This window comes from Molossus molossus, unplaced genomic scaffold (genome assembly GCF_014108415.1).
Source record: "Molossus molossus isolate mMolMol1 unplaced genomic scaffold, mMolMol1.p scaffold_m16_p_2, whole genome shotgun sequence".
NCBI classification, from domain to species: Eukaryota; Metazoa; Chordata; class Mammalia; order Chiroptera; family Molossidae; genus Molossus; species Molossus molossus.
Genome location: NW_023425355.1, coordinates 67,406,889 through 67,432,719, shown reverse-complemented (window position 1 = coordinate 67,432,719; position 25,831 = coordinate 67,406,889). Strand labels below are relative to the sequence as shown.

The window sequence follows — 25,831 nt, the reverse complement described above, 5'->3', positions numbered from 1 at the left end:
TACTGGGTAATACAAGTGTAATGGTGACCAAAGGGTGTTATTTCATGTCTAGAGGACTCTAATGATGTTAAAAAACGTATTTAGAAGGTCATAAACAGGTTTTCTATGCTCTAACTGCAAAAATATTCAATTTATAAAGAATGAATTCTACTTCCCGGAAATTCATTTATTGCGGTAGAGTCTGGTACTGATTAACCACGATAAATGAAGGCTGACTGTAAGTGATCTAACACATGCAGAGTTCAAAAACACTGGTTATAAGGATGCTCAAGGATGTTAGTGAGACCTTCAAGGAACTTAGTGAGAACATCAAGAACATAAGAAAGAACCAGTCCAAAGTGAAGAACGCACTAACTGAAATAAAGAATAATTTACAAGGAATCAGTAGTAGAGTAGATGAAGCCAGGAAGCAAACCATTGATTTGAAATATAAGGAAGCAATAAACATCCAATCAGAACAGCAAAAAGAAAAAACGAGTGCAGAAAAATGAAGATAGTATAAGGAGCCTCTGGGGCAGCTTTAAGCATAGCAACATTCACATCAGGGGTGCCAGAAGGAGAAGAGAGAGCAAGAAATTGAAAACCTATTTGAAAAAATGACAGAAAACTTTCCTAACTTGGTGAAGGAAACAGACATACAAGTCCAGGAAACACAGAGCCCCAAACAAGATAAACCCCAAGAAGTCCACACCAAGACACCTCATAATCAAAATGCAAAAGGTTCAAGACAGAATCTTAAAAGCAGGAAGAGAAAAGCAGCTAGTTACCTACAAGGGAGCTCCCATCAAAAAGTCAGCCGATTTCTGAAAAGAAACTTTGCAGGCCAGAAGGGAGTGGCAAGAAATATTCAGTGATGAAAAACAAGGACCTAAAACCAAACTATCATTTAGAATAGATGGACATATAAAGAACTTTCCAGATAAGAAAAAAGATAAAGGGGTTCATCACCACCAAACCAGTATTATATGAAATGTTGAAGGGTGTTCTTGAAGAAGACGAAGATAAAAAATATGAACAATAAAATGCATTAAATACATATCTATCAATAATTGAATCTATAAAGAAAATGAACAAGCAGAACAGAAACAGACTAGTACATACAGAGAACTTTTTGTTGCTTGCCAGATGGCAGGGGCGTTGGGGAATTGGCCAAAAATGTGAAGGGATTAAGAAGTACAAATTGGTTGTTAGACTGAGGAACCTTAAAGGGAAGTGGGGAGGGGTACGTGAAGAGATAAACCAAGGAATTTATAGACATATATGCATAACCAGTGGGCACAGACAGTAGTGTTGTGAAGGCGGGAGTATGGGTGGGAGTGGGGAGGAGGGAATCAAATGGGGGAAAAAGGGGGTACATCTGTAAAACATTCAACAATAGAGATAGGAGGGAAAAAGGTTAGTTAGGGAGAAGTGAATTGATTCTTTGATTTAGACTTGGGGAATATTTTAGGGCAGGTTGCCATTCCCAGATAATTTCTTTAGGTGGACTGGTTGAAATAACTAGGTCAAGAAGGGCTAAATATACTGGATTTTCAAATCCTAATGAACAAATCCAATGTAATTAATTTATAGGTCTGATCCTGAAGGAAAGATTCTGAAAGGTCAGATTAGGAAAATGAACGGTTCCAAGGAGCTAGTAGATTGCCATTAGGATTAATCCCAATGAGACCTGGGATGCCTCACTTACCAAGCCAAGGGAACTTAACTGGCATCACCACAATATTGTAGGAATGCTCCATCAAATATTATGATTGACTTAGAGACAAGAAGCAAAGGGTAAGGATAAATAAGATAATTCTTTAGAAAACAACATTAACAGTGGCATTCTCCCTAAAATTAGGACTGAGATACATTTTTTTTTAAAGCTCCAGTCAATGACCTGGAAAAAGAAGTATACATTGAAAACTTGACTTTTGTCAACACAAATTTTCTAAATAGCAAAGTGCCCATTAAATGGGAATAAATTCTAAAGTATGTGCACCAAGGGTAGCAGGACCAGGTATTAGGGTATAAGATAATGGCGAGGAGAAGAGCTTTTTAGAGGGTTGGGGAGATTCAACCTTGCAAAATAAGGATGGTCCCTCTTCTCCACCTGCCTGAGCTAAAGTTCAGAAGAACTTTTCATGTTATAAAAATTAACTCCAGTCTGGCTGGTGTGGCTCAGACTGTTGTCCCATGGATCAAGAGGTCGCCAACTTAATCCCCATTGGGGACATTCAGGAGGCAGCTGATCGAGGGTTCTCTCTCATCAATGTTTCTTTCTCTCCCTCTCCCTTCCTCTCTCTAAAAAATCAATTAAAATATTTTTTTAAGAAAGTTAACTCCTATTCAGCTGTGGCTCATGTCCATGTCCACTGGAACTGAGACTAAGAATCCTTCAATACAGATCTGTATTAGAGTAAGCTGTAATTTACTGTGACCTTTAACAAGGATTTTGTTGAAGTAGATTTTAAAGATGTAATTAAGTATAAACATTTAAAATCTGAATGTTTCTTTCCCTTTTGCCATTTCATGGATGTCTGGCTAGAATTTTAAAGAATGGTTTATGTGGCTTGAAATCTGATGTTAGACATTTTTCTTTATGTGAAGCAGCAGACTTTGTTACCACTTTAGTGTAAAAGCTTTTCTAGATAGCTTTTTGGCGAACTATCTTTGGAAGAACTCATGATGAATGCATATGTTGTTCTTTAGGTATATTTTTTTTCTAGGAAGTAGATTAACTGAAACCTATTCTCATATATTAACTGAAAACCTATTCCCGTCCTGTACTTTGGAGAGAGGATTTTGAGGTATGCCTTGAAAGGGAGAGTAAAGAGAAGTTGAGGGTTTTTATTTTCCTAGTTACCCAAGACGAAGACAATTATTTAAAACATATTAAAAATCTTCATGCCCCATACAACTCATGAAATGTACATAAAAAGACTCTCTCAAATGATATGACCATGCCATGTACACCTGAATCATTGACAGGAAAGTCCTTCTCTTTTGTTAGTTGTAAAAGAGGAGCATCTCATCTTTTCCTACCTGTCCCTAGCCTACCCTATAAGGTCCCCCAAAACATTTCTGGGGGTCTTTTATTAACACGGGCTCCTGAGGTGGTAGTTAGTGGATCCTCAGACTTATTAAAGAGTTTTGGATTAACTGCTAGTATTATTATTCCTGTTGAGCCTGGACCTGGATGAAGTGTTTCAAAACGTGCAAAATTGATGCAGTTGCTGTAGATGCTCTCAAGTGTTGGTAAAGTAGGTCAATGTGTGCATTTCAGACCCTTCACTCACTTTGGTTAATGTAAACTTTTGTTACAGTTCAGATGGTGTTCTAAGATTGCCAGACATAAACTTTGGTTCATAATTTGCTTATTTAAATATCAATAAAAAGCCCAGTTTGATTTTTGCCTGGAGTAGACATTAAAGCTGTTGCAAACTCACTGAAATGAAGTATAGTGTTTTTTTTTTGTTTGTTTGTTTTTTGATGAGATGACTAAATGAGATTAATGAGAAAACAGTTTCCCACATTGTTCACCACAGAGCCCTGTTAAAGGATGGAATAGATTCCTCAAATTCAATGCCTACTTCTTTAACATTGGTTTGAAATGCTGCAAAAAAAGAACCAATACACACTCAACAGGATTTAGTAGTAATTTATTGTGATTGTCTTTGTTCAGCTTTGAAAACTCAGGCCTTGATATTAAAACTAAAGAGAAATTGCATTGTGCTGGTGTGATTGAAAAAAAAGGGGCTCTTTCTAGTGATTTAAAAAAAATGCCATAGAGTTAAGTTTTAAAAAGCACGCTTCATTAAATCTCATCCAAGCTTCCTAGAACAGGGCTAGGGGACCATTTTTCTTTTGAGGGCCACTGACCCACAAAGGGAAAAAAAAACTAATCAAGAGGAATGTACCAAAAACAACTTATTTTAGGTGTTTCCTTAGAAAACTGTAAAGTATTCAGTTCACCTGCTTTTCAAATTAGGAACAGGGAACTCGCAACAAGTACAACAAAAAGACATCCTTTGGTTTCATTTGTGTGCAGTTAAAAGAGGTGGAGTAGGGTAGGAAAGAACAATATGGGTAGTCAAAGAAAGAAGAAAACAACAGTTTTAAGGGATTAGGAGAGATACATGGAGAGCTTACTCATAACATTGGGCATGGAAGCAGAGGGCTGAGTTAGGGAAATATAGGAGACAAATGTTAGGTGTGAGGTGTGGATCATTACCCACTGTTCACTTGAGCTATTGGAATAACTGGTTAATATTGCGTACTCTTCTTTGGCTCTAATGCTTAAGCCTTTCAAGTAATAATTCTTATGGAAGGGTATGTATCCAAATCACCTATGGCCCTTAAAAAATGCATGTGCCCAGTGCCACCTCTGCAGTGGCTGTCTACTTGTCCTCTATTGGATTCTCTTGTCCCTGTGCTCAACCTTCTCAGCCTAAAGAAAAAGAAGAGTGAAATATTTCTTAAATGAGAAATATACAGGATCACCAGGTTTAGAAAAGAGATCTCCCGAAAGAAAAGACATTTCTCATTTGGGCACAGCATTTTAGAAGCCGTCTCAAACATATGTATTGTTTTATCTTTCAAATAATGTATGTCCTGGGTTTTAATAAAGACATTTTGGGTGCTTAAAGTAGAAATACTTGTTTTAAAAATCAAATGAATTGCTCAAGTTCTTACCAAAATGTGGAGCTATAATTCCATTTTCAAATGCACCAAGACTGTCCCCCTTTTCTCTCCTTGTACTTCATAAGAACAGAAACTGCTCATGGCACCAAATCCCAGTAGCCTAAGTGTGTCTTGGGATTTAATTCACAGGTGTGTCTTGGACTGCATGTGTCTCAGCAATGCTTTTGGAATGAATGTCAAATTACATTTTCAAGTAATGCTTTTTAGAAATGCAGACAGAATAAGTGGTGTCTTCAGGGCTATATGGGCAAAAGTGGAGTGTTGGAGTGAACTTTTTTTCATTGAGGGGAAGATGACTTTGCCAGCGGAAACATTAGTGAAGTATCTACCCTGTTGTCCTTTACACAGGGCAACCCTTTTGCCATTAGACACATTTTTCCTGCAAAGTCCTCTAAAATGAAAGTGGGCTCCTTTTCTCTTTTTTATTAGGTGTAGTCAAAACAGCGGTATACTTCAGTGTTAATATATAAGCAGGTTACCATAAGGCCCTGCTGAGGGCCTCTGGTGGATATGTAAAGGGTAGAGTACATGGAACCTGCTGGGCTTTATATGTGCCAGTGTAAATGGTGCTGTGTACTTTCAACAGATTACCAGTAAATTTTTTATTGTTGTTACCTGTTTCTGAAGGTTGCCTTCTCAATGTAAAATTCCTGTGGATAAGTTTAAACCCCTCAATGTCTAGTACCTTCTTAAATGTAGAACATTATTCTTTTCTGCTGCCTCTTATAATTTGCTGGCTTCAGGTTTTGTGTGTGTGTGTGCGCAAACACACACACACACACACACACACATAGATGCATTGGGGGTGGGTAAAAAGGGGTGTTTTTCCTTTCCTTAGAATCCTATTTTTTTAAATATATTTTTTAAATTGACTTTAGAGAGAGAGGAAGGGAAAGGGAGAGGGAGATAAAAACATCAATGACACAGAACATCTATTGGCTGCCTCCTGCATGCCCTACACTGCAGATCGGGTGCACAACCTGGGTATGTGCCCTGACTGGGAAGAGAACTGGTGACCTCTTGGTGTAGGGGTCGATGCTCAACCAGTGAGCTACCCCGACCGGGCTAGAAGCCTATTATTATAGAATCCAATAAGTGCCTCTTTAGTTTATTTATATGTGTGAACCTTGCTAAGAGTAGGTGAAAAGATTATTTTCCAAGTTCTTCATTGTTTTGCCTTGGAAATCGAATGCACTTCACAACAGAATCTTTGCAGGGGCCTAAAAATAAGCCTGTGATAACCTTAAGAAGTAGCTACTTCCTTATTATAATTCATTTAAATAGCCTTGTGTGTCTTAACTTCTTATTCTGAGCATTCCAATTAATATTCTGTGTGGGGTGTGAGTATGATATAGATTATTTAATACAGTTGCAGCAAGCATTGTAGCTAGTTAGGGTTCTTGGTATTATTTTATGTATTCAGACTGTATTGGGAAAGTCCTAAACCTTGAAATCAGGGGACAGCTGGATTTCTCTGTTAATTTTAACTACCAGTACCAAAGGCCTTCTGCAAACTTGTTAAGCCAGCAAAGAGGGAATTTTGTCTTTTGTTGAAGCAAAGTTGTTTCCAGAAAACTGCCTTAGCAACCCTTCTTCTTTCTTTTTTTCTATAGACATTTTTATATTGATTTGAAAGAGAGAAGACGGGGGGGGGGGAGAGAGAGAGAGAGAGAGAGAGAGAGAGAGAGAGAGAGAGGGAGAGAGAAAGAAGTAGAAGAAGAAGAAGAAGAAGAAGAAGAAGAAGAAGAAGAAGAAGAAGAAGAAGGAGGAGAAGGAGAAGGAGAGGAGAGGGAGAGGGAGGTAAACATCAATAAGTTACCTCCCCCAACAGCCCAACCGGGGATTGAACCTGCAACCTGGGTATGAGTCCTCACCAGGAATTGAACCCATCACCTTTTGGTGTACAAGATGATGATCCAACCAACTGAACCACACTGGCCAGGGCAACCCTTCTTTCACTAACGAGATCAAAGGCATTCTACAACTTAAGACCTCCTAAACTCTTTTATTTTTTATTTTATTATTTATTTATTTATTTTTAATTAATTAATTAATTTTGTTACAAATGTTTCTCCTTTTCCCCAAACTGATACCCACCTCCCCTTCTCTCTCCGCCCTGTCCTCAGTTTTGTCATCCATGTCCATTGTTCATGCATACATGCATATAAGTTCTGTGGTTTATCACTGCCCACCACCCACTCTTCTGGGGAATGTCAGTCTGTAACCCACTTCCACATCTCTGGGACTACCCCGGTCCTCAGACTGTTATGTACATTATACTCCACAAATAAGTGATATCATGTGATATTTGTCTTTCTCTGCTTGGCTTGTTTCGCTTAAGATAATACTCTCCAGGCCCCTCCATGTCATCTCAAAGGATAAGAGATCTTTCTTTCTTACAGCTCCATAGTACTCCATTGTGTATATGTACCACAGTTTTTTTATCCATTTGTCTGCTGATGGACATTTGAGCTATTTCCAGATCTTAGCTATTGTAAAGAGTGCTGCTATGAACAGACGGGTACATATATTCTTTCTGATTGGTGTTTTGGGCTTATTAGGGTATATTCCTAGAAGTGGAATCACCGGGTCAAACGGCAGTTCAATTTTTAATTTTTTGAGGTAACACCATAGTGTTTTCCATAGTGGCTGCACCAGTCTGCACTTCCACCACCAGTGTACAAGAGTGCCCTTTTCTGCACAACCTCGCCAACGCTTGTTTGATGATTTGTTGATGGCAGCCATTCTGAAGGTGTGAGGTGAATTTGCACCTCTGATGATTAGTGATGTTGAACATTTCTTCATATGTCTCTTAGCCATTTGTATGTCCTATTTGGAGAGGTATATATTTAGTTCCTCTGCTCATTTTTTAATTGGGTCCCTTGTCTTCTTTTTTTTGACCTGTATGAGCACTCTATATATATTGGAAATTAACCCTTTATCTGATGTATCATTGGCAATTATGCTCTCCCATAGAGTAGGCTGCCTTTCCATTTTGGTGGTTGTTTCTTTTGCTGTGCAGAAGCTTTTGAGTTTGATGTAGTCCCATGTGTTCATTTTCTCCTTTTATTCCTGTTGCCTTAAGTGATGTATCAGTGATGACTTAGGTGATATATCTGCTGCATATGATGTCTGAAAGATTGTTGCCTACATTTTTTTCTAGGATTTTATGGATTCATGAGTCACATTTAAGTCTTTTATACATTTTGAGTTTATTCTTATGTATGGTGTAAGTGGTTGATCTAGTTTCATTTTTTTGCATGTAGCAGTCCAATTTTCCCAACACCATTTATTAAAGAGGCTGTCTTTACTCCACTGTATGCTCTTGCCACCTTTGTCAAATATTAATTGAGCATATTGTCTTGGGTCGATTTCTGGGTTCTCTATTCTGTTCCATTGATTGATGTGCCTGTTCTTGTGCTAGTACCAGGCTGTTTTGATTACAGTCGCTTTGTAATATAACCTGAAATCTGGTAATGTGATCCCTCCAACTTTGTTCTTCTTTTTCAAGATGGCAGTGACTATTCGGTGTCTTTTTTAGTTCCATATATACTTTTGAAGTATTTGTTCTAGTTCTGTGAAGTATGTCATTGGTATTTTGATGGGGATTGTATTGAATCTATAGATTGCTTTGAGTAGTATGGACATTTTAATGATGTTAATTCTTACAATCCATGAACAAGGTATGTGCTTCTACTTTTTCATATCTGCCTGTATTTCTTTTTTCAATGACCTGTAATTTTCTGTGAATAGGTCCTTTATTTTTTTTGTTTAAGTTTTTTTCTAGGTATCTTAATGATTTTGTCGCAGTGGTAAAGGGGATTTTTATTTATTTATTTATTTATTTTAGTTTCTCTTTCTGTGAGTTCATCATTGGTGTATAAGAATGCCATCAATTTCTTGATGTTAATTTTGTATCCTGCTACTTTGCCAAAGTCATTTATTAAGTCTAGTAAATTTTTGATGGAGTCTTTGTGGTTTTCTACGTATAGTATTATGTCATCTGCGAATAATGACAGTTTCACTTTCTCCTTTCCAATTTGGATAACATCTATTTCTTCTTCCTGTCTGATTGCTGTGGCTAAGACTTCCAGTACAATCTTAAATAAGAGTGGCGAAAGTGGGCATCTTTGCCTTCTTCCTGTTCTTAAGGGAAATGCTTTTAGTTTTTTCCCATTGAGTATGATGTTGGCTGTAGGTCTTTCATATATTGCCTATATTATGTCAAGATATGATCCCTCTATTCCCACATTGCTGAGTGTTTTTATCAGAACTGGGTGTTGGATTTTGTTGAATATTTTTCAGCATCTACTGATATGATCATATGATTTTTACCTTTCATTTTGTTTATGTGGTGTATCACGTTTATTGGTTTTCGAATATTGTACCAGCCTTACATCTCTGGGATAAATCCCACTTGGTCATAGTGAATAATTATTTTGATGTATTGGTGGATTTGATTTGCTAATATTTTGTTCAGGATTTTGGCATCTATGCTCATCAGGGATATTGGCCTGTAGCTTTCTTTCTTTGTAGTGTTTTTTTTTTCTGGTTTGGGAATTAGAATTATGCTGGCCTCGTAAAACGAGTTTTGATGTCTTCCTTCTTCTTGAATTTTTTGAAATTGTTTGAGGAGAATGGGTATTAGTTCTTCTTTGAATATTAAGTAAAATTTCCCCCAAAGCTCTCCGGGCCTGGACTTTTGTTTGCTGGGAGGGTTTTGATTACATCTTTAATTTTTGTTCTTGTTATTGGTCTGTTCAATTTTCTATCTCTTCCCGGTTCAGTTTTGGAAGACTATGTGTTTTTAGAACTTTGTCCATTTCACTTATATTGTTGAATTTGTTGCCATATAATTGTTTATGATATTTGTTCATAATACTTTGTGTTTCTGTGGTGTCAGTTATTATTTATTCTCTTTCATTTTTGATTTTGTGTATTTGGGTTCTTTCTGTTTCTTGGTGAGTGTAGCTAAGCGTCCATCAATGTTGTTTATCTTTTCAAAGAATCAGCTCTTTGTTTCATTGATCCTTTGAATTGCTTTTTTTTTTTTTTTTTTTGGTCTCCATGTCATTTATTTTTGCTCTGATCTTTACTATTTCCTTCCTTCTACTTGCTCTGGGGTTTTCTTTTTGTTTACTTTATAGTTCGTTAAGTTGTGAGGTTAGATAGTCTATTAGAAATTTTTCTTGTTTCTTGAGGTAGGCCTGTAGTGCTTTGAACTTCCCTCTCAGAACTGCTTTTGCTGCATCCCATAGATTTTGTGTTGTTGTGTGTTCATTTTCATTGGTTTCCAGGAAGTTTTTAATTTCTTTCTGTATCTCCATGGTAACCCATTCATTGTTCAGTAACATGCTATTTAGGCGCGTTTTCAAATGTTTTTGCATGTTCTTGTTGCAATTGATTTCTAGTTTCATGCCATTGTGATCTGAGAAGATGCTTGATATGATTTCAGTCTTCTTAAACTTGTAGAGACTTAGTATGTGCCCTAACATATAGTCTGTCTTTGAGAATGTCCCATGTGCTCTTGAGAAGAATGTGAATTCTGTAGTTTTGAGGTGTAATTCTTTGTAGATATCTGTGAAATCCATTTGATCTAGTACTTTATTTAGAGTCTGTTTTTCCTTCTTAATTTTTTGCTAGATGTTCTATCCAGTGATGTCAGTGGGGTGTAAAGTCCCCTGCTATGATTGTATTGCTGTTGATTTCTCCTTTGAAGTCCTCCAGAAGATTTTTAATAGATGTTGGTGCTCCTATATTTGATGCATATATGTTTAACAAGGTTGTATCTTACTATGGGATAGATCCTTTCAATATTATGTAGTGACCTTCTTTGTCTCTAGTTATGGCCTTCATTTTGAAATCTACTTTATCAGATGAGAGTATTGCTATCACAGGTTTTTGTTTGTTTTTTTTTGTTTGTTTCAGTATGCTTGAAAGATTTTTTTTCCATTCCTTCACTTTCAACCTATGTGAGTCTTTTGTTGTGAGGTGGGTCTCTTGTAAACAACATATATGTGAGTCATGCTTTCTTATTCATTCAGCTACTCTGTGTCTTTTTATTGGAGCATTCAAACCATTCCCATTTAAGGTGATAATTGATATGTACTTATTTATTGCCATTTTTTTTTAGTGTGGTTCTATTTTTCTTCCTACTTCTTCTAATTATAGCAGTCCTTTCAGCGTATCTTTCAGTGCTGGTTTGGTGTTTATATATTCCCTTAGCCTTCTTTTTTTTCTGGAAAGCTCTTTATTTACCTTCTATTTTGAATGACAGCCTTGCTGGATAGAGTAGTCTTGGATTCAGATCCTTGTTTTTCATGACCTTGATTACTTCATGCCACTCCCTTCTGGACTGCAGTGTTTCTGTTGAGTAGTCAGCCGAGAGCCTTATGGGGTTTCCTTTATAGGTAACCTGTTGGTTATCTCTTGCTGTCTTTAGGACTCTCTTTGTCTTTAATTTTTGGCATTTTGATTACTACATGTCTTGATGTGGGCCTGTTTGTGTTCTTCTTATTTGGGGCTCCCTGTGCTTCTTGAACTTGAATGCCTTCTTCCCTCACCAAATTAGGAAAGTTTTCTGGCACTATTTCTTCAAATATATTCTCAAACTCTTGCCCATTTTCTTCCTCTTCGGGGACTCCTATGATGCGAATGTTATTACATTTCCCATTGTCCCAGAGTTCTCTTACGCTATCTTCCCGTTTTTTAATTGTTTTTTTTTTTTTTTTTTTGGTGTGTGTTTTGTTTTTCTGATTGGTTGATTTTTTTTTTCTATCCTGTCTTCTAATTCACTGATCCTGACCATAGCTTCCTCTACTCTGCTGTTTAGTCCTTCCAATGTGTTCTTAATTTCTGCTATGTCATTTTTCATTCCAACTTGGTTGGTTTTCAATGTTTCTATGTCTTTACTCATGATGCTGATATCCTTACTCATGCTGTTGAACTTCCTCAGGATCATGGCTCTGAACTCTACTTCTGATAATTTGCTTAACTGCATTTGATTTATCTCACCTTCGATAGAGTTCTCTTGTTTATTTGGGATTTGTTTCTTTGTTTCACCAATTTGGCTATCTCAGTGGGTTTTGGAGCCTGCCAAATTTTCCCTGTGGGTGTTGGTGTTCTGCTTTCTGTGGCTCCCTCTACTTGGTTTGGATGGGCCTGGGCTGGCCATCGTTAAACACCACTGTCAAGTCTTACTTTCCTGGGTAGATTTGCAAGCCCAGGAAAGGTTCAGTTATCCTCTAGCTTTTTTCTGGAGGCTGTAGTCTCAGTTACTCAGTGCCTTGGAATGTAGCTCTGGTGTTTTGCATAAGAGGATTTCCAGAGGGTGGGATAGAGGCTGCGTTTTAATGAGACTCAATTTGCATTTCTTTGCCTTCATCTTGGAAAGGCTGAATCTCCTGGGGGGGGGGGTGCTCCTTTTACCAACAATTCTGGGAGGAGCACACTGGCCACCTTTCTTTGTGGCCACAACATAGGTGGCCACATTTCTTTGTGGCCACAACAAAGGATAAACTCTGAATGCCCTCCAAATCCCTGTGTCCTGGCTCTCTGCAATGTGGAGTGGGTTTGGTTTTTATTCGCCATGTGAGCTGCTGGCAGGTAAGACTGCTGCTGTCCTTGGGCTCCCAGCCCACAACCCTCTCGTGCCTCCACAGATCCTACCAGTGTCCCTAGTTATATGGTCGTGTCCTGCTGCTTTTCTGTTGCTTTTTTCTGAGGATTAGTCTTTATTTTAGTTGTAATTCCCATTTGGTCCTGGGAGATTGTCTGTGTAGTTTCTATTCACTTCACCTCCTCTAAGCCTATCTTGTGTGCAGCTGGGTGGCACAGGCCTCTCTTGTGCCCTCGCACGTTGCTGGTCCTGTGTGTAACTGGATGGCACAGTCTCTACTGGGTTGCACAGGCCTCTCTGGTGCTTCAGCACCCCGCAGGTCCCATGGGCAGGCAACTGGATCATACCAGTCCCTCTGGGCCTCCGGCTTCCCACTGCTTTTGTGAGCTTCTGGACCGCACAGGCCTCTGTGAGGCCCCAGGTCCTGATGTTCGTGGCTGGGGGGTGCTGCTTCCCCATGGGGCTCAACTCCTGTTCATCTTTTGCTGTAGTTTTTGGGGATGGGTCTCAGCTGCTGGTCTGTGCTTCTGTTGCCTGGGGATGGATGTCTGTCCCCCGGCCTCTGTTGCTTGGGGTATATCCCAACTGTGATGAGGTTGTTACTATGAGGGATGGTGCTGGGCTCCCGGCTGTCTGCAGCTTCTGCGATTGGCAGCTTGGAAGCTCAACTACTGTGCACTGGTCTGTGTTGACAGAGAATGTCCACTGATCTGAAGGTGCCAGGTGCACTGGTTGCTCCCACTGCCTCCTCCCAGGGAAGACCCAGGATCTTCCAAAACGGTGAGACCTCCCTGCATCGCAAGGAGAAGTGCCCTGAAGAGCCCCTTACCATGGTAGCCGACTGTTCCTGTCCATAGCACAGGAACCTTCTCTGCATCTCTGCCCTGCTCAGTTTTTGTCGTCCACCTTCACGCCCACTCATACTCTCTCACATACTAGCTCACACTCTCACACACTCATCCTCCCTCTTGTCCTACTTGCCTCCATCTTCCTCCCTAAACTCTACTATACAATATCCCCCCCCCTTTCTGTTTGAATTATCTGTTGACCAAAGGTTTAAACAATGCCAAAAAGATTTTCAGTGGTTCTAGATGAAGAAGTTTTTTGAAGATTGTTTCCCTTACCCACTTCCTTAAATAGTCCTTTAATGCTGCATACCCCATTTTGTCTGGCAGTCACACTCTCCCCACTTTTTAATTGCCAAGGCAAAATAATGATTACAAGTATATGATTATGTAATTATTTACATATGTGCAGTTTAACAATCCAGTATTACTTGAATAATTTGCCAACTCCCCCTTCCCACATTTGTATTTATCTTAAGTGCGGACTTATTTCCTCTAAGCACACACAGCCAAAAAGCAGTAAATGCCAACTCATAGTCTAATTTATTTTCCATGTTTAGTAGTGTTGTTAAAATATTTGCTGTTCATTCTCTATTCTTTTATTTATTGTACACACTTACCATTGACAGGCTTATGTCTTCAATATACCCATTCCTGAGTTCTTGATTCTTTTCAGATCCCATTTGCCTCACATGGAACATGCTGATCAATAGTAGAAGGAACTGTGCAAGCGAATCCTTGTAAATATCTGTATAAAATTATATTATGGTACTACACCAATTAATATTGGAGTGACTAAAGTACCTAGTGGGATTTATTTTTGAGTGGCACTGCATCTCTTGGTCATTATGAAGAAGTATGGCCTCTTCAAAGCACCATTTTTGTCCTGTGATAAGAGGTATAAGGTGTGGGTGAACTTTTGGATGTATTAAAAACAACAACAACAATACTCCAAACCCTCATGGCTAAACCACAAGCAAAATGCAGTTGGGTTAGGGGAGGGAGAGATACTTTATGGGTTGAGCTGCTGTGGAGTGAGATGCCTTTGACATCTCTCTTGACCCTTAGGGTTCCCTCACTATGTAATGATTACATTTATTGGAAACCATCAGTCTATACTGGAATGAGTAGCTACACCATACAGAATCATAAATTTAATACAGTGTCTAACATCTGCACTGAAAGATGCTGGATGAAAAAACTCTTGAAATTAAGGATCATTTAATATCACCCCTTAACTTATCATAGACTTAAGTTATTCAGCACGAACTCCTTTTGTTTCCACTTGCCTGACAACACTTTGAATTGTACTTATCCTGTTGCTCCCTCCCAGTATAACTATTGCCCATATATTCAGTGTTTGATGGTTCTCACACTTATAAATCATTCTTAATTAAGAGTACCCTCTCTTGGAGTGTAAACTACCAAAGCTAGAAAAAATATGTCTCATTTGTGTGACTTGCATAGAATCTTAGAGTTAGAAAAGAGACTTGGGTTGATACTGAATGATATTCTGTTTATTGGCCACACTGATTTCACTGTGATGTAGCAGACTTCCTGATTGGATAGTTCTTTTGTCTTTTGGAGGTGGTTTTATTTTTCTAAGAAGGGAATACATTTTTTTGGTTTAATGAGAGTTTCCTTACAGAAGATGCCTAGGCCTTTGCAGGAACCTCACCGATGGGAATGAAGCAGGGTTTGTATACCTTCTCTTTTGAACTTGATGAATGATGATGGAAATCGAATGTCCTATGTTTTATCTTCCAGGTGATCATTTGAAGATCTGTCCCCAGGGTTATACTTGCTGCTCTCAAGAGATGGAGGAGAAGTACAGCCTGCAAAGTAAAGATGAGTTCAAAAGTGTGGTCAGCAAACAGTGCAATCATTTGCAAGCCATCTTTGCTTCCCGTTACAGGAAGTTTGATGGTATGTATTGGAACTTTGGTCCAAGTAAGCATCCACGTTTGCTTTGTTCCTGAATTTGTTTTACACCTTTCATTCAAGTCACATTTAAGAGCTGATAGTTAAGTTTGTATAGTTGCTTTTTCAGAGCTCCTTTGTTCTCTCACTGTTCAAGTTTTCTCCTAGGATGTTACTTCTTATTGGATCCCAGGGGCAAGATAGCCCTACAGCTTTATTGCTAGAATCTTTCTGGATGCACTAAAACTTATATGGTAGGAATTATGGAAATATGGTCACGAGGAGCCAAAAAATAGATTGAAGTAGTTTAATTAAAATGCTTTTTTCCCTCCTTTTCTTGAGTGAACACAGAATAGTGTTATTGATGCATGGCACTTAAAAAAATCTTCCTAATAAAAAGCAGGCATCTGAAAACATAGTTAAAATAACTGTAGAGATTCTACAGATGCTGGACTTCAAATTAAATTTCTAAATGGATTCCCCAAAGACAACTAGAAGCTCTGTAGAACACAGACAGGATCAAAGCTCAGTTCTTCGGTTTCCATGCAGCAGCAACCCAGAGGTAGTTAGTATACTATAGCCTTGACTAAGTTGGTCTCCTTCCCTGGTCTCATTTTAGTGGTGCTGTGGCTTAGTCTAGCCATATAAAACCACAACCAAACCCATTTCAATCCTCTGTGCCAAACAGGGATTCTCACATGCACACTTTATTTAATAGTGAAGAAATAAATAGTCAATATGAGGCAATTGAGAAGCACTTCATATCTGAAGCAGTGTTACAGATTAAAGATTTTTAAAAAATTAATTTATTTAATTTTTATTTACTAATTTGTTTTTGTTGCAGATGTTTCTCATTTCTCCCCCATTGACACCCTCCTCCCCTTTCCCTTCCTGCCCCATCCCCAGCTTTGTTGCCTATGTTCATTGGTCATGCCTCCATGCATGTAAGTTCTGTGGTTTATCTCTTCCCCCCAAAACCCCTCCTCTGAGGCTTGTCATCTGTACCCCACCTCTGTGTCTCCAGATAAAGATTTTTAAAATAAGTATACAGGGTCCAAAACACCCCAGGATTATTTTCTTTGGTGCTGTTCATGCAGTTTGAAGGTTGTTATGAAGTAGATTGAATTTTAATAGGAATGATTTCCTTTGTGCTTTTTTAAAGGCCATTCTAATTACATAGTACCTTTGAAGCATGCTTTTCTTGACATTGTGTGTGGTGAAGAAGTACAAGGCAAATTTTTGAGATGCGAAATATCTTTGAGTATTTCCACAAAGGGCTTGTTACCATGGTGAGAATCTGGACTAAATTAGATTCGATAGAGACGGCAGTCTTTGGCTAAAGAACAGGTTGTATTTCAAATACTGGCTTTGAGATTTGTTATTTGAGAATTATAAACACTTTAACAAGTGTTAGTTGGGTTCCTAGGCTATTCCACAAAAGCATATTTTATTTGTAATATAGTTGAATTATTTTCTTTGTATCATACCGTATATTGTACTCATTTCCCCTGACACTTTGTGTGCAGATTGTATGAAAAGTTATGTTTAGTGTTAATTTTATCTTCTCTTTTCCCTGGATGGATGGAAATAATTTCCCATACCTCCCAACACATATACCACAGTGTTATTGGCAAAAGACATCATTAGACTGTCTCTATCTCTCTTGGTCAGTAAATTATTAGGTGTGATTGTTGAAAAGAATGGTATTCTCTTAACTATGACAATTCTCGTCCAAGACAGTAACCAAAGCACTTTCTTTTGCTTTGAGGAGAAAATTTAGGAAGATAGTCAGATGGTCATCTTTGAAAACTTGAGATGCTGATATTTAATAATGACTACTTGGGGGATTAAGAAGTAAATTACAAAGTAAGATGGAATTTAGAAAGAAAAAAAATCCTGCTATTTAGAAATGGCTAGCATGTTAGTAGCATGACGAGGTATAGATAAAGCTATCTATAGGTTCCAAGGCCAGCTCCTCCAAATCACCCCATTTCTCATTAGACATACCTACTCTTTTGGAGCCCACAGAGAGTGGCTTTCTTGTCTGTGAGCCTGCTGACTTGGCTATTCTTTCCCCTTCTTCCTCCCTGTGGTTTTATAGCATTACTTGTATGATTCCAATGTGTAGTTTTTATTTTTCATTTTTTTAAATCCTTATTGTTGAATGTATTACAGATGTTCCTCATTTTTCCCCCATTGACCCCCTTCTCCCCACTCCTGCCTTTTCCCACACTGTTGTCTGTGTCCATTGGTTATGCATATAAGTTTTTTGGTTTATTTCTTCCCATCCCCCAACCCCTTTCCCTTTGAGGTTTGTCAGTCTAGCAATGAAACTGTACTTCTTAATCCCTTCACCTTTTTCACCCTTTCCCCAACCCCCTTCCCATCTGGCAACCAACAAAATGTTCTCTGTATCTATGAGAATGTTTCTGTTCTGCCTGTTCATTTTGTTTGTAGATGACATTGTCGATAGATATGTATTCATTGACATTTTGTTTGTTCATATATTTTATCTTTTTCTTCAAAAAGACCCTTCATCATTTCATATAATAATGGTTTGGTGGTGATGAACTCCTTTAACTTTTTCTTGTCTGGGAAAGTTTTTATATGGCCATCGATTCTAAATGACAGCTTTGCAGCATAGAGTAATCTTGGTTGTAGGTTCTTGCTTTTCATCACTCTGAATATTTCTTGCCACTCCCTTCTGGCCTGCAAAGTTTCTTTTGAGAAATCAGTTGACAGCCTGATGGGAACTCCCTTGTAGGTAACTAACTGCTTTTCTCTTGTTGCTTTTAAGATTCTCTCTTTGTCTTGAACCTTTTGCATTTTGATGATGATGTGCCTTGGTGTGGGCCTCTTGGGGTTCATCTTGTTTGGGACTCTTTGTGCTTCCCGGACTTGTATTTCTGTTTCCTTCACCAAGTTAGGTAAAGTTTCTGCCATTATTTCACACAGGTTTTCAATTTCTTGTTCTCTCTCTTCTCCTTCTGGCACCCCCAAGATGCGAATGTTGGCATGCTTGAAGTTGTCCCAGGGGTTCCTCACACTAGCTTTATTTTTGTGAATTCTTTTTTATTTTTGCTGTTCTGATTGGGTGTTTTTTGCTTCTTTATATTCCAAAATCAATGGTTTCCTTCTTGGCTTTACCTACTCTACTATTGAATCTGTGTAAATTATTCTTTATTTCAGTTAATGCCTCCTTCATTTCTGACTGTGCATCCATCATTTTTGACTAGTCCTTTTTTATGCTCTTCAGGCCCTCACTAAGTTCACTGAGGTTCTCACTAAGTTCATTGAGCATCCTTATAAGCAGTTTTTGAACTCAGCATCTCTTAGGTTGCTTATCTCCATTTCACTTAGTTCTTTTCTTGGGGTTTTGTTCTGTTTTTTAATTTGGAACCTGTGTCTTTGACTCCTCATTTTGGTTGCTTCCCTGTGTTTGTTCTGTATATTACTTAACGAGATGTATGGGGCTATCTGAGACCAGATGCTGCTTATTTGAAGGAATTTAGGAAAACCTGAAGCAGGATCCAAGACAGGGCAATCCTATGGTTAAGCAAGTGGCAACAGCTTGGGTGGGCCTGAAAGTTGGGTGGGGCGGGGCCTCAGGGAATCACCAGGGTGGGGCTACCAGTGTGAGCCAGGTTGCTGGAGTCCCAGATATGGGGACTGTCTGCCACCTCAAGGAAGGGCTCATCAAAGGAACAAAGGCCTCTGACAGCACATTTGTCCAGGAGAAAGCCCCCTTTCCAGGCCTCGCTCCAGTGCCAAGTAGCTTAGTTCTTCCCTGTGTGTCTCTGGTGCCCCTCAAGCTGCCTCCCCTCCAAGCTTAGAGGGAGAGAGTCCGATAAGTCCGTGCGCGGGCCCTTTAAGGAGCTGCCTGGGGCTCTAGCCGCCTCAGCTTCCCTGAGCCTCAGTTCCTGCTGGTTTTTCCAGCCAGAAGTTATGGGGATTTCTCTTTCTGACACTGGAACCCTGAGAGGGGCGTGTGGTGTGGACAGGGACCCCTCAGTCCTCAGGGAGGACCTTCCCAGCCGAGGTATCTTCCTGATTTTTATCCACCACATGTGGGTGTGGGACCAGCCCATTGTGCTTCCCCCTCTCCTACCAGTCCCTATGCTGCTGCTACTTTAAATCTGTAGTTGTAGGATTTCCATTCAGCTTGATTTCAGGCAGTTTTGAATGATGGTTGTTCTGTAGTTTAGTTGTAACTTTGATGTGGTTGTGGGAGGACGCAGTACCGCGTTTACCTACGCCACCATCTTGACTGGAAGTGCAATGTGTAGTTTTTAAAAAGCCATACAGTCAGTGTTAACATATGATTTTGAAAAAAGGACAGGAAAACAGTTTCTCCTGTCCTTTCCTTTCAGAGTTGACATTCAATAAAAGTTTTTACACTGTTTATCAGTTTCAAAACTGGTCACAAAAATGATTATGAAATGCCAGTTTTTTTCATCAAACTTTAAAACATGGCATAGACAATAAAATATAGTAAGCATAGATTAATATTTTAAGTATTTGCTGAAATGTATTTGTTCTGGAGATCAGGACAGAGCTGGTGTATGTTGTATAATTCTTCCAAGTTAGGTTTTGTAAGACAGTTAAATACTTTTATGGTAAAACCTCAGTTGACTGGTATCCAACAAACCATAAACCTCAAGTGAGTTCTGCATTTATTGATTGATTGATTTTTAATCCTTAAGGCCTAAAGAAATTGTTGAATAAAATTGTATGGGGAATGCCTTGACTCTCAGAAATTCAAGGGTAAGGTACTTTGGTTAAAGATCATTATAAAAGCCAAACCTAGGGTTATTGCTGTGAATGAAAAGAGGAAGTAGGGCAGAGTAGCTAGCAGGCAGCCAGGGAACCAAAATGAGGGTTGGGTGCAGTGAGGCATCACAGAGAAGCCTAAAGACAAGTAATGAAGAAATAGGAAAGGGACACATGGAAACCCTGTAGAGTCAAGCAACTTCAAAGGGGCATATTTTGCTATATTCAAGACTGCAGTATAAATCTAAAGTGTTGACCCTGAACCCAGGCAGCATCCTCTGTCATCAAAACCTTAATCATGTTTATGAGATACCACTTTTTTCTAAGACAGGAACAATGAATTTTTATAAACCCTTCAATAACATAAGGCTTGGAGGCTTTTAGGAGATTAACCTTCTTTAACCAGAAATCATCGCATTGTCCCAGCTTTTCATCATTCTGCCTCCATGAGCTCCAGTCAGCTGTAGCATTTTGGAGCCAGATGCCTTATATGCCTTATCTCTAAGTTCATTTTGTTGCTGTCGTTCTACACATTTAAGTTTCTATTGGTTGCACACCTAAAGAGACTATAATTCTATAAGTTAATTTTTAAGTTGTAAAGTGCATGTGTGGGCTAGCACTTCTCTCAGGTCTGAAAATGCCCCGTATGTGCATTTTCAGACCTGAGAGAAGTACAGAACACTTCTTTAGACAGCAAAAAATTCTTGGGTTTCCCTTATTTTATTTTACTGATTTATTTTTTCTTTTTTATTTAATTAATTTATTTTTGTTACAGATGTTTCTCCTTTTTTCCCCTCACTGATATCCTCCTCCTCCCTGCCCGCCCTGTCCCCAGCTTTGTTGTCCATGTCCATTGTTCATGCACACATGCATATAAGTTCTGTGGTTTATCTGTCCTCCACCACCCCCTCTTCCGGGCATTGTCAGTCTGTACACCACATCCACGTCTCTGGGACTACCCCATTCCTCAGACTGTTACATTCATTATATTCCACAAATAAGTGAGATCATGTGATATTTGTCTTTCTATGCTTGGCTTGTTTCACTTAGGATAATAGTCTCCAGGTCCCTCTATGTTGTCTCAAAGGATAAGAAATCGTCCTTTCTTATAGCTGCATAATACTCTATTGTGTATATGTACCACAGTTCTTTTATCCATTTGTCTACTGATGGACACGTGGGCAGTTTCCAGATCTTAGCTATTATACATAGTGCTGCTATCAACAGGCGGGTACATATATTCTTTCTGATGGGTGTTTCAGGCTTCATAGGGTATATTCCTAGAAGTGGGATCACTGGGTCAAATGGAAGTTCAATTTTTAATTTTTTGAGGTACCGCCCTATTGTTTTTCATAGTAGTTACACCAGTCTGTGTACTAGAGTCCCTTTTTCTCCACAACCTACCCAACACTTGTTTGATGATTTGCTGATGGCAGCCATTCTGTCAGGTGTCAGGTGATATACCTCATTGTTGTTTTAATTTCCATCTCTCTGATCATTGGTGATGTTCAGCATTACCTCATATGTCTCTTAGCCATTTGTATGTCCTGTTTGGAGAGGTATCTATTTAGTTCCTCTGCCCATTTTTTAGTTGGGTTCTTTGTCTTCCTTTTGTTGAGTTGTATGAGCTCTCTCTATATATTGGAAATTAACCCCATATCTGATGTATCATTGGCAATTATGCTCTCCCATAGAGTGGGTTGCCTTTCCATTTTGGTGGTGGTTTCTTTTTCTGTGCAGAAGCTTTTCAGTTTGATCTAGTCCCATGTGTTCATTTTCTCCTTTGTCTCTGTTGCCTTAGGTGATGTATCAGTGAAAATTCTGCTGTGTATGATGTCTGAAATTTTTTTGCCTATATTTTCTTCTGGGATTTTTATAGATTCATAGTTCACATTTAAGTCTTTTATCCATTTTGAGTTTATTCTTGTATGTGGTGTAAGTTGATGGTCAGTTTCATTTTTTTGCATGTAGCTGTCCGATTTTCCCAACACCATTTATTAAAGAGGCTGTCTTTACTCCACTATATGCTCTTGACCCCTTTGTGAAATATTAATTGAGCATATTGCCTTGGGTCCATTTCTGGGTTCTCTATTCTGTTCCATTGATCTGTTTCCCTGTTCTTGTGCCAGTACCAGGCGGTTTTGATTACAGTGGCTTTGTAGTATAACCTGAAATCTGATAATGTGATCCCTCCAACTTTGTTCTTCTTTTTCAAGATTGCTGTGGTTATTTGGGGTCTTTTTTTGGTTCCATATATACTTTTGAAGTATTTGTTCTAGTTCTGTGAAGTAAGTCGTTGGTATTTTGATGGGGATTGCATTGAATCTATAGATTGCTTTGGGTAGTATGGACATTTTAATGAGGTTAATTCTTCCAATCCATGAACAAGGTATGTGCTTCCACTTTTTTATATCTTCCTCTATTTGTTTTTTCAATGACCGGCAGTTTTCTGTGAATAGGTCCTTTATTTCTTTGGTTAAGTTTAATTTGTTTGGTAGGTATTTTAATTTTTTTGCTGTAATGCTAAATGGGATTGTTTTTTCAGTTTCTCTTTCTGTGACTTCATCATTGGTGTATGAGAATGTCGTCGATTTCTTGACATTAATTTTGTATCCTGCTACTTTGCCAAATTCATTTATTAGGTGTAGTAAATTTTTGATGGAGTCTTTGGGGTTTTTTACGTATAGTATCATGTCGTCTGCAAATAATGACAGTTTCACTTCCTCCTTTCCAATTTGGATCCCTTTTATTTTTTTCTTCATGTCTGATTGCTGTGGCAAAGACTTCCACATGTTAAATTAGAGTGGCGAAAGTGGGCATCCTTCTCTTGTTCCTGTTCTTAAGGGAAATGCTTTTACTTTTTGCCCATTGAGTATGACGTTGGCTGTAGGTCTTTCTTATGTGGCCTTTATTATGTTGAGATATGATCCCTCTATTCTCAGATTGCTGAGCATTTTTATCAGAACTGGGTGCTGGATTTTGTCGAATGCTTTTTCAGTGTCTATTGATACGCTCATATGATTTTTATCTTTCATTTTGTTTATGTGGTGCATCACATTTATTGATTTTTGAATATTGTAGCAGCCTTGCATCCCTGGGATGAATCCCAGTTGGTCATGGTGAATAATTTTTTTGATGTATGGCTGTATTTGATTTGCTAGTATTTTGTTCAGGAATTTGGCATCTATGTTTATCAGGGATATTGGCCTGTAGCTTTCTTTCTTTGTAGTGTCTTTTTCTGGTTTTGGAATTAGATTATGCTGGCCTCATAAACGAGTTTGGATGTCCTCCTTCTTCTTGAATGTTTTGAAATTGTTTGAGGAGAATGGGTATTAGTTCTTCTTTGAATATTCGGTAAAATTTTCCTGTGAAGCTGTCCGGGCCTGGGCTTTTGTTTGTTGGGAGAGTCTTGATTACATATTCAATTTCTTTTGTTGTTATTGGTCTGTTCAAGTTTTCTCTCTCTTCCTGGTTCAGTTTTGGGAGACTATGTTTTTCTAGAAATTTGTCCATTTCGCTTAGATTGTTGAATTTGTTGCCATATATTTGTTCATAATATTTTTTAGCAATTCTTTGTGTTTCTGTGGTATCATTTATTATTTCTTCTCTTTCATTTCTGATCTTGTGTATTTGAATTCTCTCTCTTTTTTTCTTGGTGAGTCTAGCTAACGGTCCATCTATCTTGTTTATCTTTTCAAAGAACCAACTCATTGTTTCATTGATCCTTTGAATTTTATTTTTGGTCTCCATGACATTTATTTCTGCTCTGATCTTTACTATTTTCTTCCTTCTACTTGCTCTGGAGTTTTCTTTTTTGTTTGCTTTCTAGTTCTTTAAGTTGTGAGGTTAGATAGCAATTAGAAATGTTTCTTGTTTCTTGAGGTAGGCCTGTAGTGCTATGAAATTCCCTCTCAGAACTGCTTTCACTGCATCCCATAGATTTTGTGTTGTTGTATATTCGTTTTCATTGGTTTCCAGGAAGTTTTCATTTCTTCCTTGATCTCCACAGTAACCCATTCATTGTTCAATGACATGCTATTTAGCCTCTATATGTTCAAATTACTTTGCATGTTCTTGTTGCAGTTGATTTCTAGTTTCATGCCATTGTGATCTGAGAAGACGCTTGATATGATTTCCGTCTTCTTGAACTTGTAGAGATTTAGTTTGTGTCCCATCATGTGGTCTATCTTTGAGAATGCCCTATGTGTACTTGAGAAGAATGTGAATTCTGCAGTTTTGGGGCGTAATTCTCTGTAGATGTGTACTAAATCCATTTGATCTAGTGCTTCATTTAGAGTCTGTGTTTTCTTTTTAATTTTTATTCTAGATGATCTATTTAGTGATGTCAGTGGGGTGTTGAAGTCCCCTGCTATGATTGTATTGCTGTTGATTTCTCTTTTGAAGTCCTCCAGAAGATTTTTAATATGTGTCGGTGCTCCTGTATTGGGTTCATATATGTTTACCAAGGTTATATATTCCTTCTGGATAGATTCTTTCAATATTATGTAGTGGCCTTCTTTGTCTTTAGTTATGGTCTTCATTTTGAAATCTATTTTATCAGATATGAGTATTGCTACCCCTGATTTTTTATTTTCTTTCCCTTTGCTTGGATGATTTTTTTCCATCCCTTCATTTTCAACCTATGTGAGTGTTTAGTTGTGAGTTGGGTCTCTTGTAAACAACATATATGTGAGTCTTGCTTTCTTATCTAGCCAGCTATTCTGTGTCTTTTTTATCCAGTCAGGTACCTCTGATAATTTTCTTAACTGCATTTCACTTATCTCCTCTTCGAAAGAGTTGTCTTGTTCTTTCATTTGGTATTTGTTTCTTTGTTTCACCATCTTGGCTCTCTCAGTGTGTTTTGGAGCCTGCCAAATTTTCCCTGTCTGTGTTGGTATTCTGCTGTTTGTGGCTCCCTTTACTGGGTTTGGATGAGCCTGGGTGGGCCCTTGTTAAACACCATTGTCAAGTCTTACTTTCCTGGGTAGATTTGCAAGCCCAGGAAAGGTTCAGTTATCCTCTAGCTTTTTCCTGGAGGCTAGTAGTCTCAGTTACTCAGTGCCTTGGAATGTAGCCCTCATGTTCTTCCTTAGAGAATTTCCAGAGGGTGGGAGAGATTCTGGTTATTAATGAGCCTCAATCTGCATTTCTTTGTCTCACCTGGGAAAGGCTGAATCTTTGATGGGGGTGGTTGCTGCTTTTTTCCACAGCTCTGGGAAGGAGCACACTGGCCACTGTCCTTTGTAGCCACAAGTCAGCAAAATCTCTTGAGTGCCCTCCAAATCCCGGTTGTCCCCACAGAGTTCCAGCCCAGTCTGCCCTCCCTCTGTCATAGCCCCCAGGTGAGTGGCTTTGGCTGTTTAAGTGCTGTGTCCTGTCTCTCTGAGCTGTTGAGTGGGCTTGGTCTTAATTCCCCAAGGGCGCTGCTCACAGCTAAGACTGCTGCTGTACATGGGCTCCCAGCCTGCCACCCTCTCACGCCTCCACAGATACTACCAGTATTCTTGGTTATATGGTCCTGTCCTGCCGCTTTTCTGTTGCTTTTTTTCTGAGGATTTGTCTTATTTTAGTTGTAATTCTCGTTTGGTCCTGGGAGATCGTCTGTGTAGCTTCCATTCACTCTATCTCCATTTTCTCATCCTCTTCGCCTATTTTGTGTGTAGCTGAGTCACACAGGCCTCTTTGGTGCCCCTGCACCCTGCAGGTATTTCGGGTAACTGGATTGCACAGTCCTTTTAGGGACCCGGCTCTATGGCTGTGATATGGGCTCCTGGGTTGCACAGGCCTCTCTGGTGCTTCAGCACCCTCAGGTCCTGTGCGTAATTGGATGGCACAGTTTCTGCTGCGTTGCACTGGCCTGTCTGGTGCTCTTGCACCCTGCAGGTCCCGCGGGCAGGCAGCTGGATTGCACCAGCCTCTCTTGGGCTCCAGCTTCCCACTGCTCTTCAGGTTTCCCTTATTTTAAACCTGTACCTCTGAGTTTAAGGATTCACCT

The 25,831-nt window shown here is 38.9% G+C and overlaps 1 protein-coding gene across 1 annotated transcript in view; it reads left to right on the top strand.

The window, feature by feature from the left end:
* GPC4 (glypican 4) overlaps nt 1–25,831 on the top strand; it is a 179,268-nt gene that overhangs the window by 112,832 nt on the left and 40,605 nt on the right. Inside the window, exon 2 of the mRNA XM_036270692.1 lies at nt 14,914–15,072. Coding sequence (XP_036126585.1) covers nt 14,914–15,072 — 159 coding nt within the window. The remainder of the gene's footprint in view (nt 1–14,913; nt 15,073–25,831) is intronic.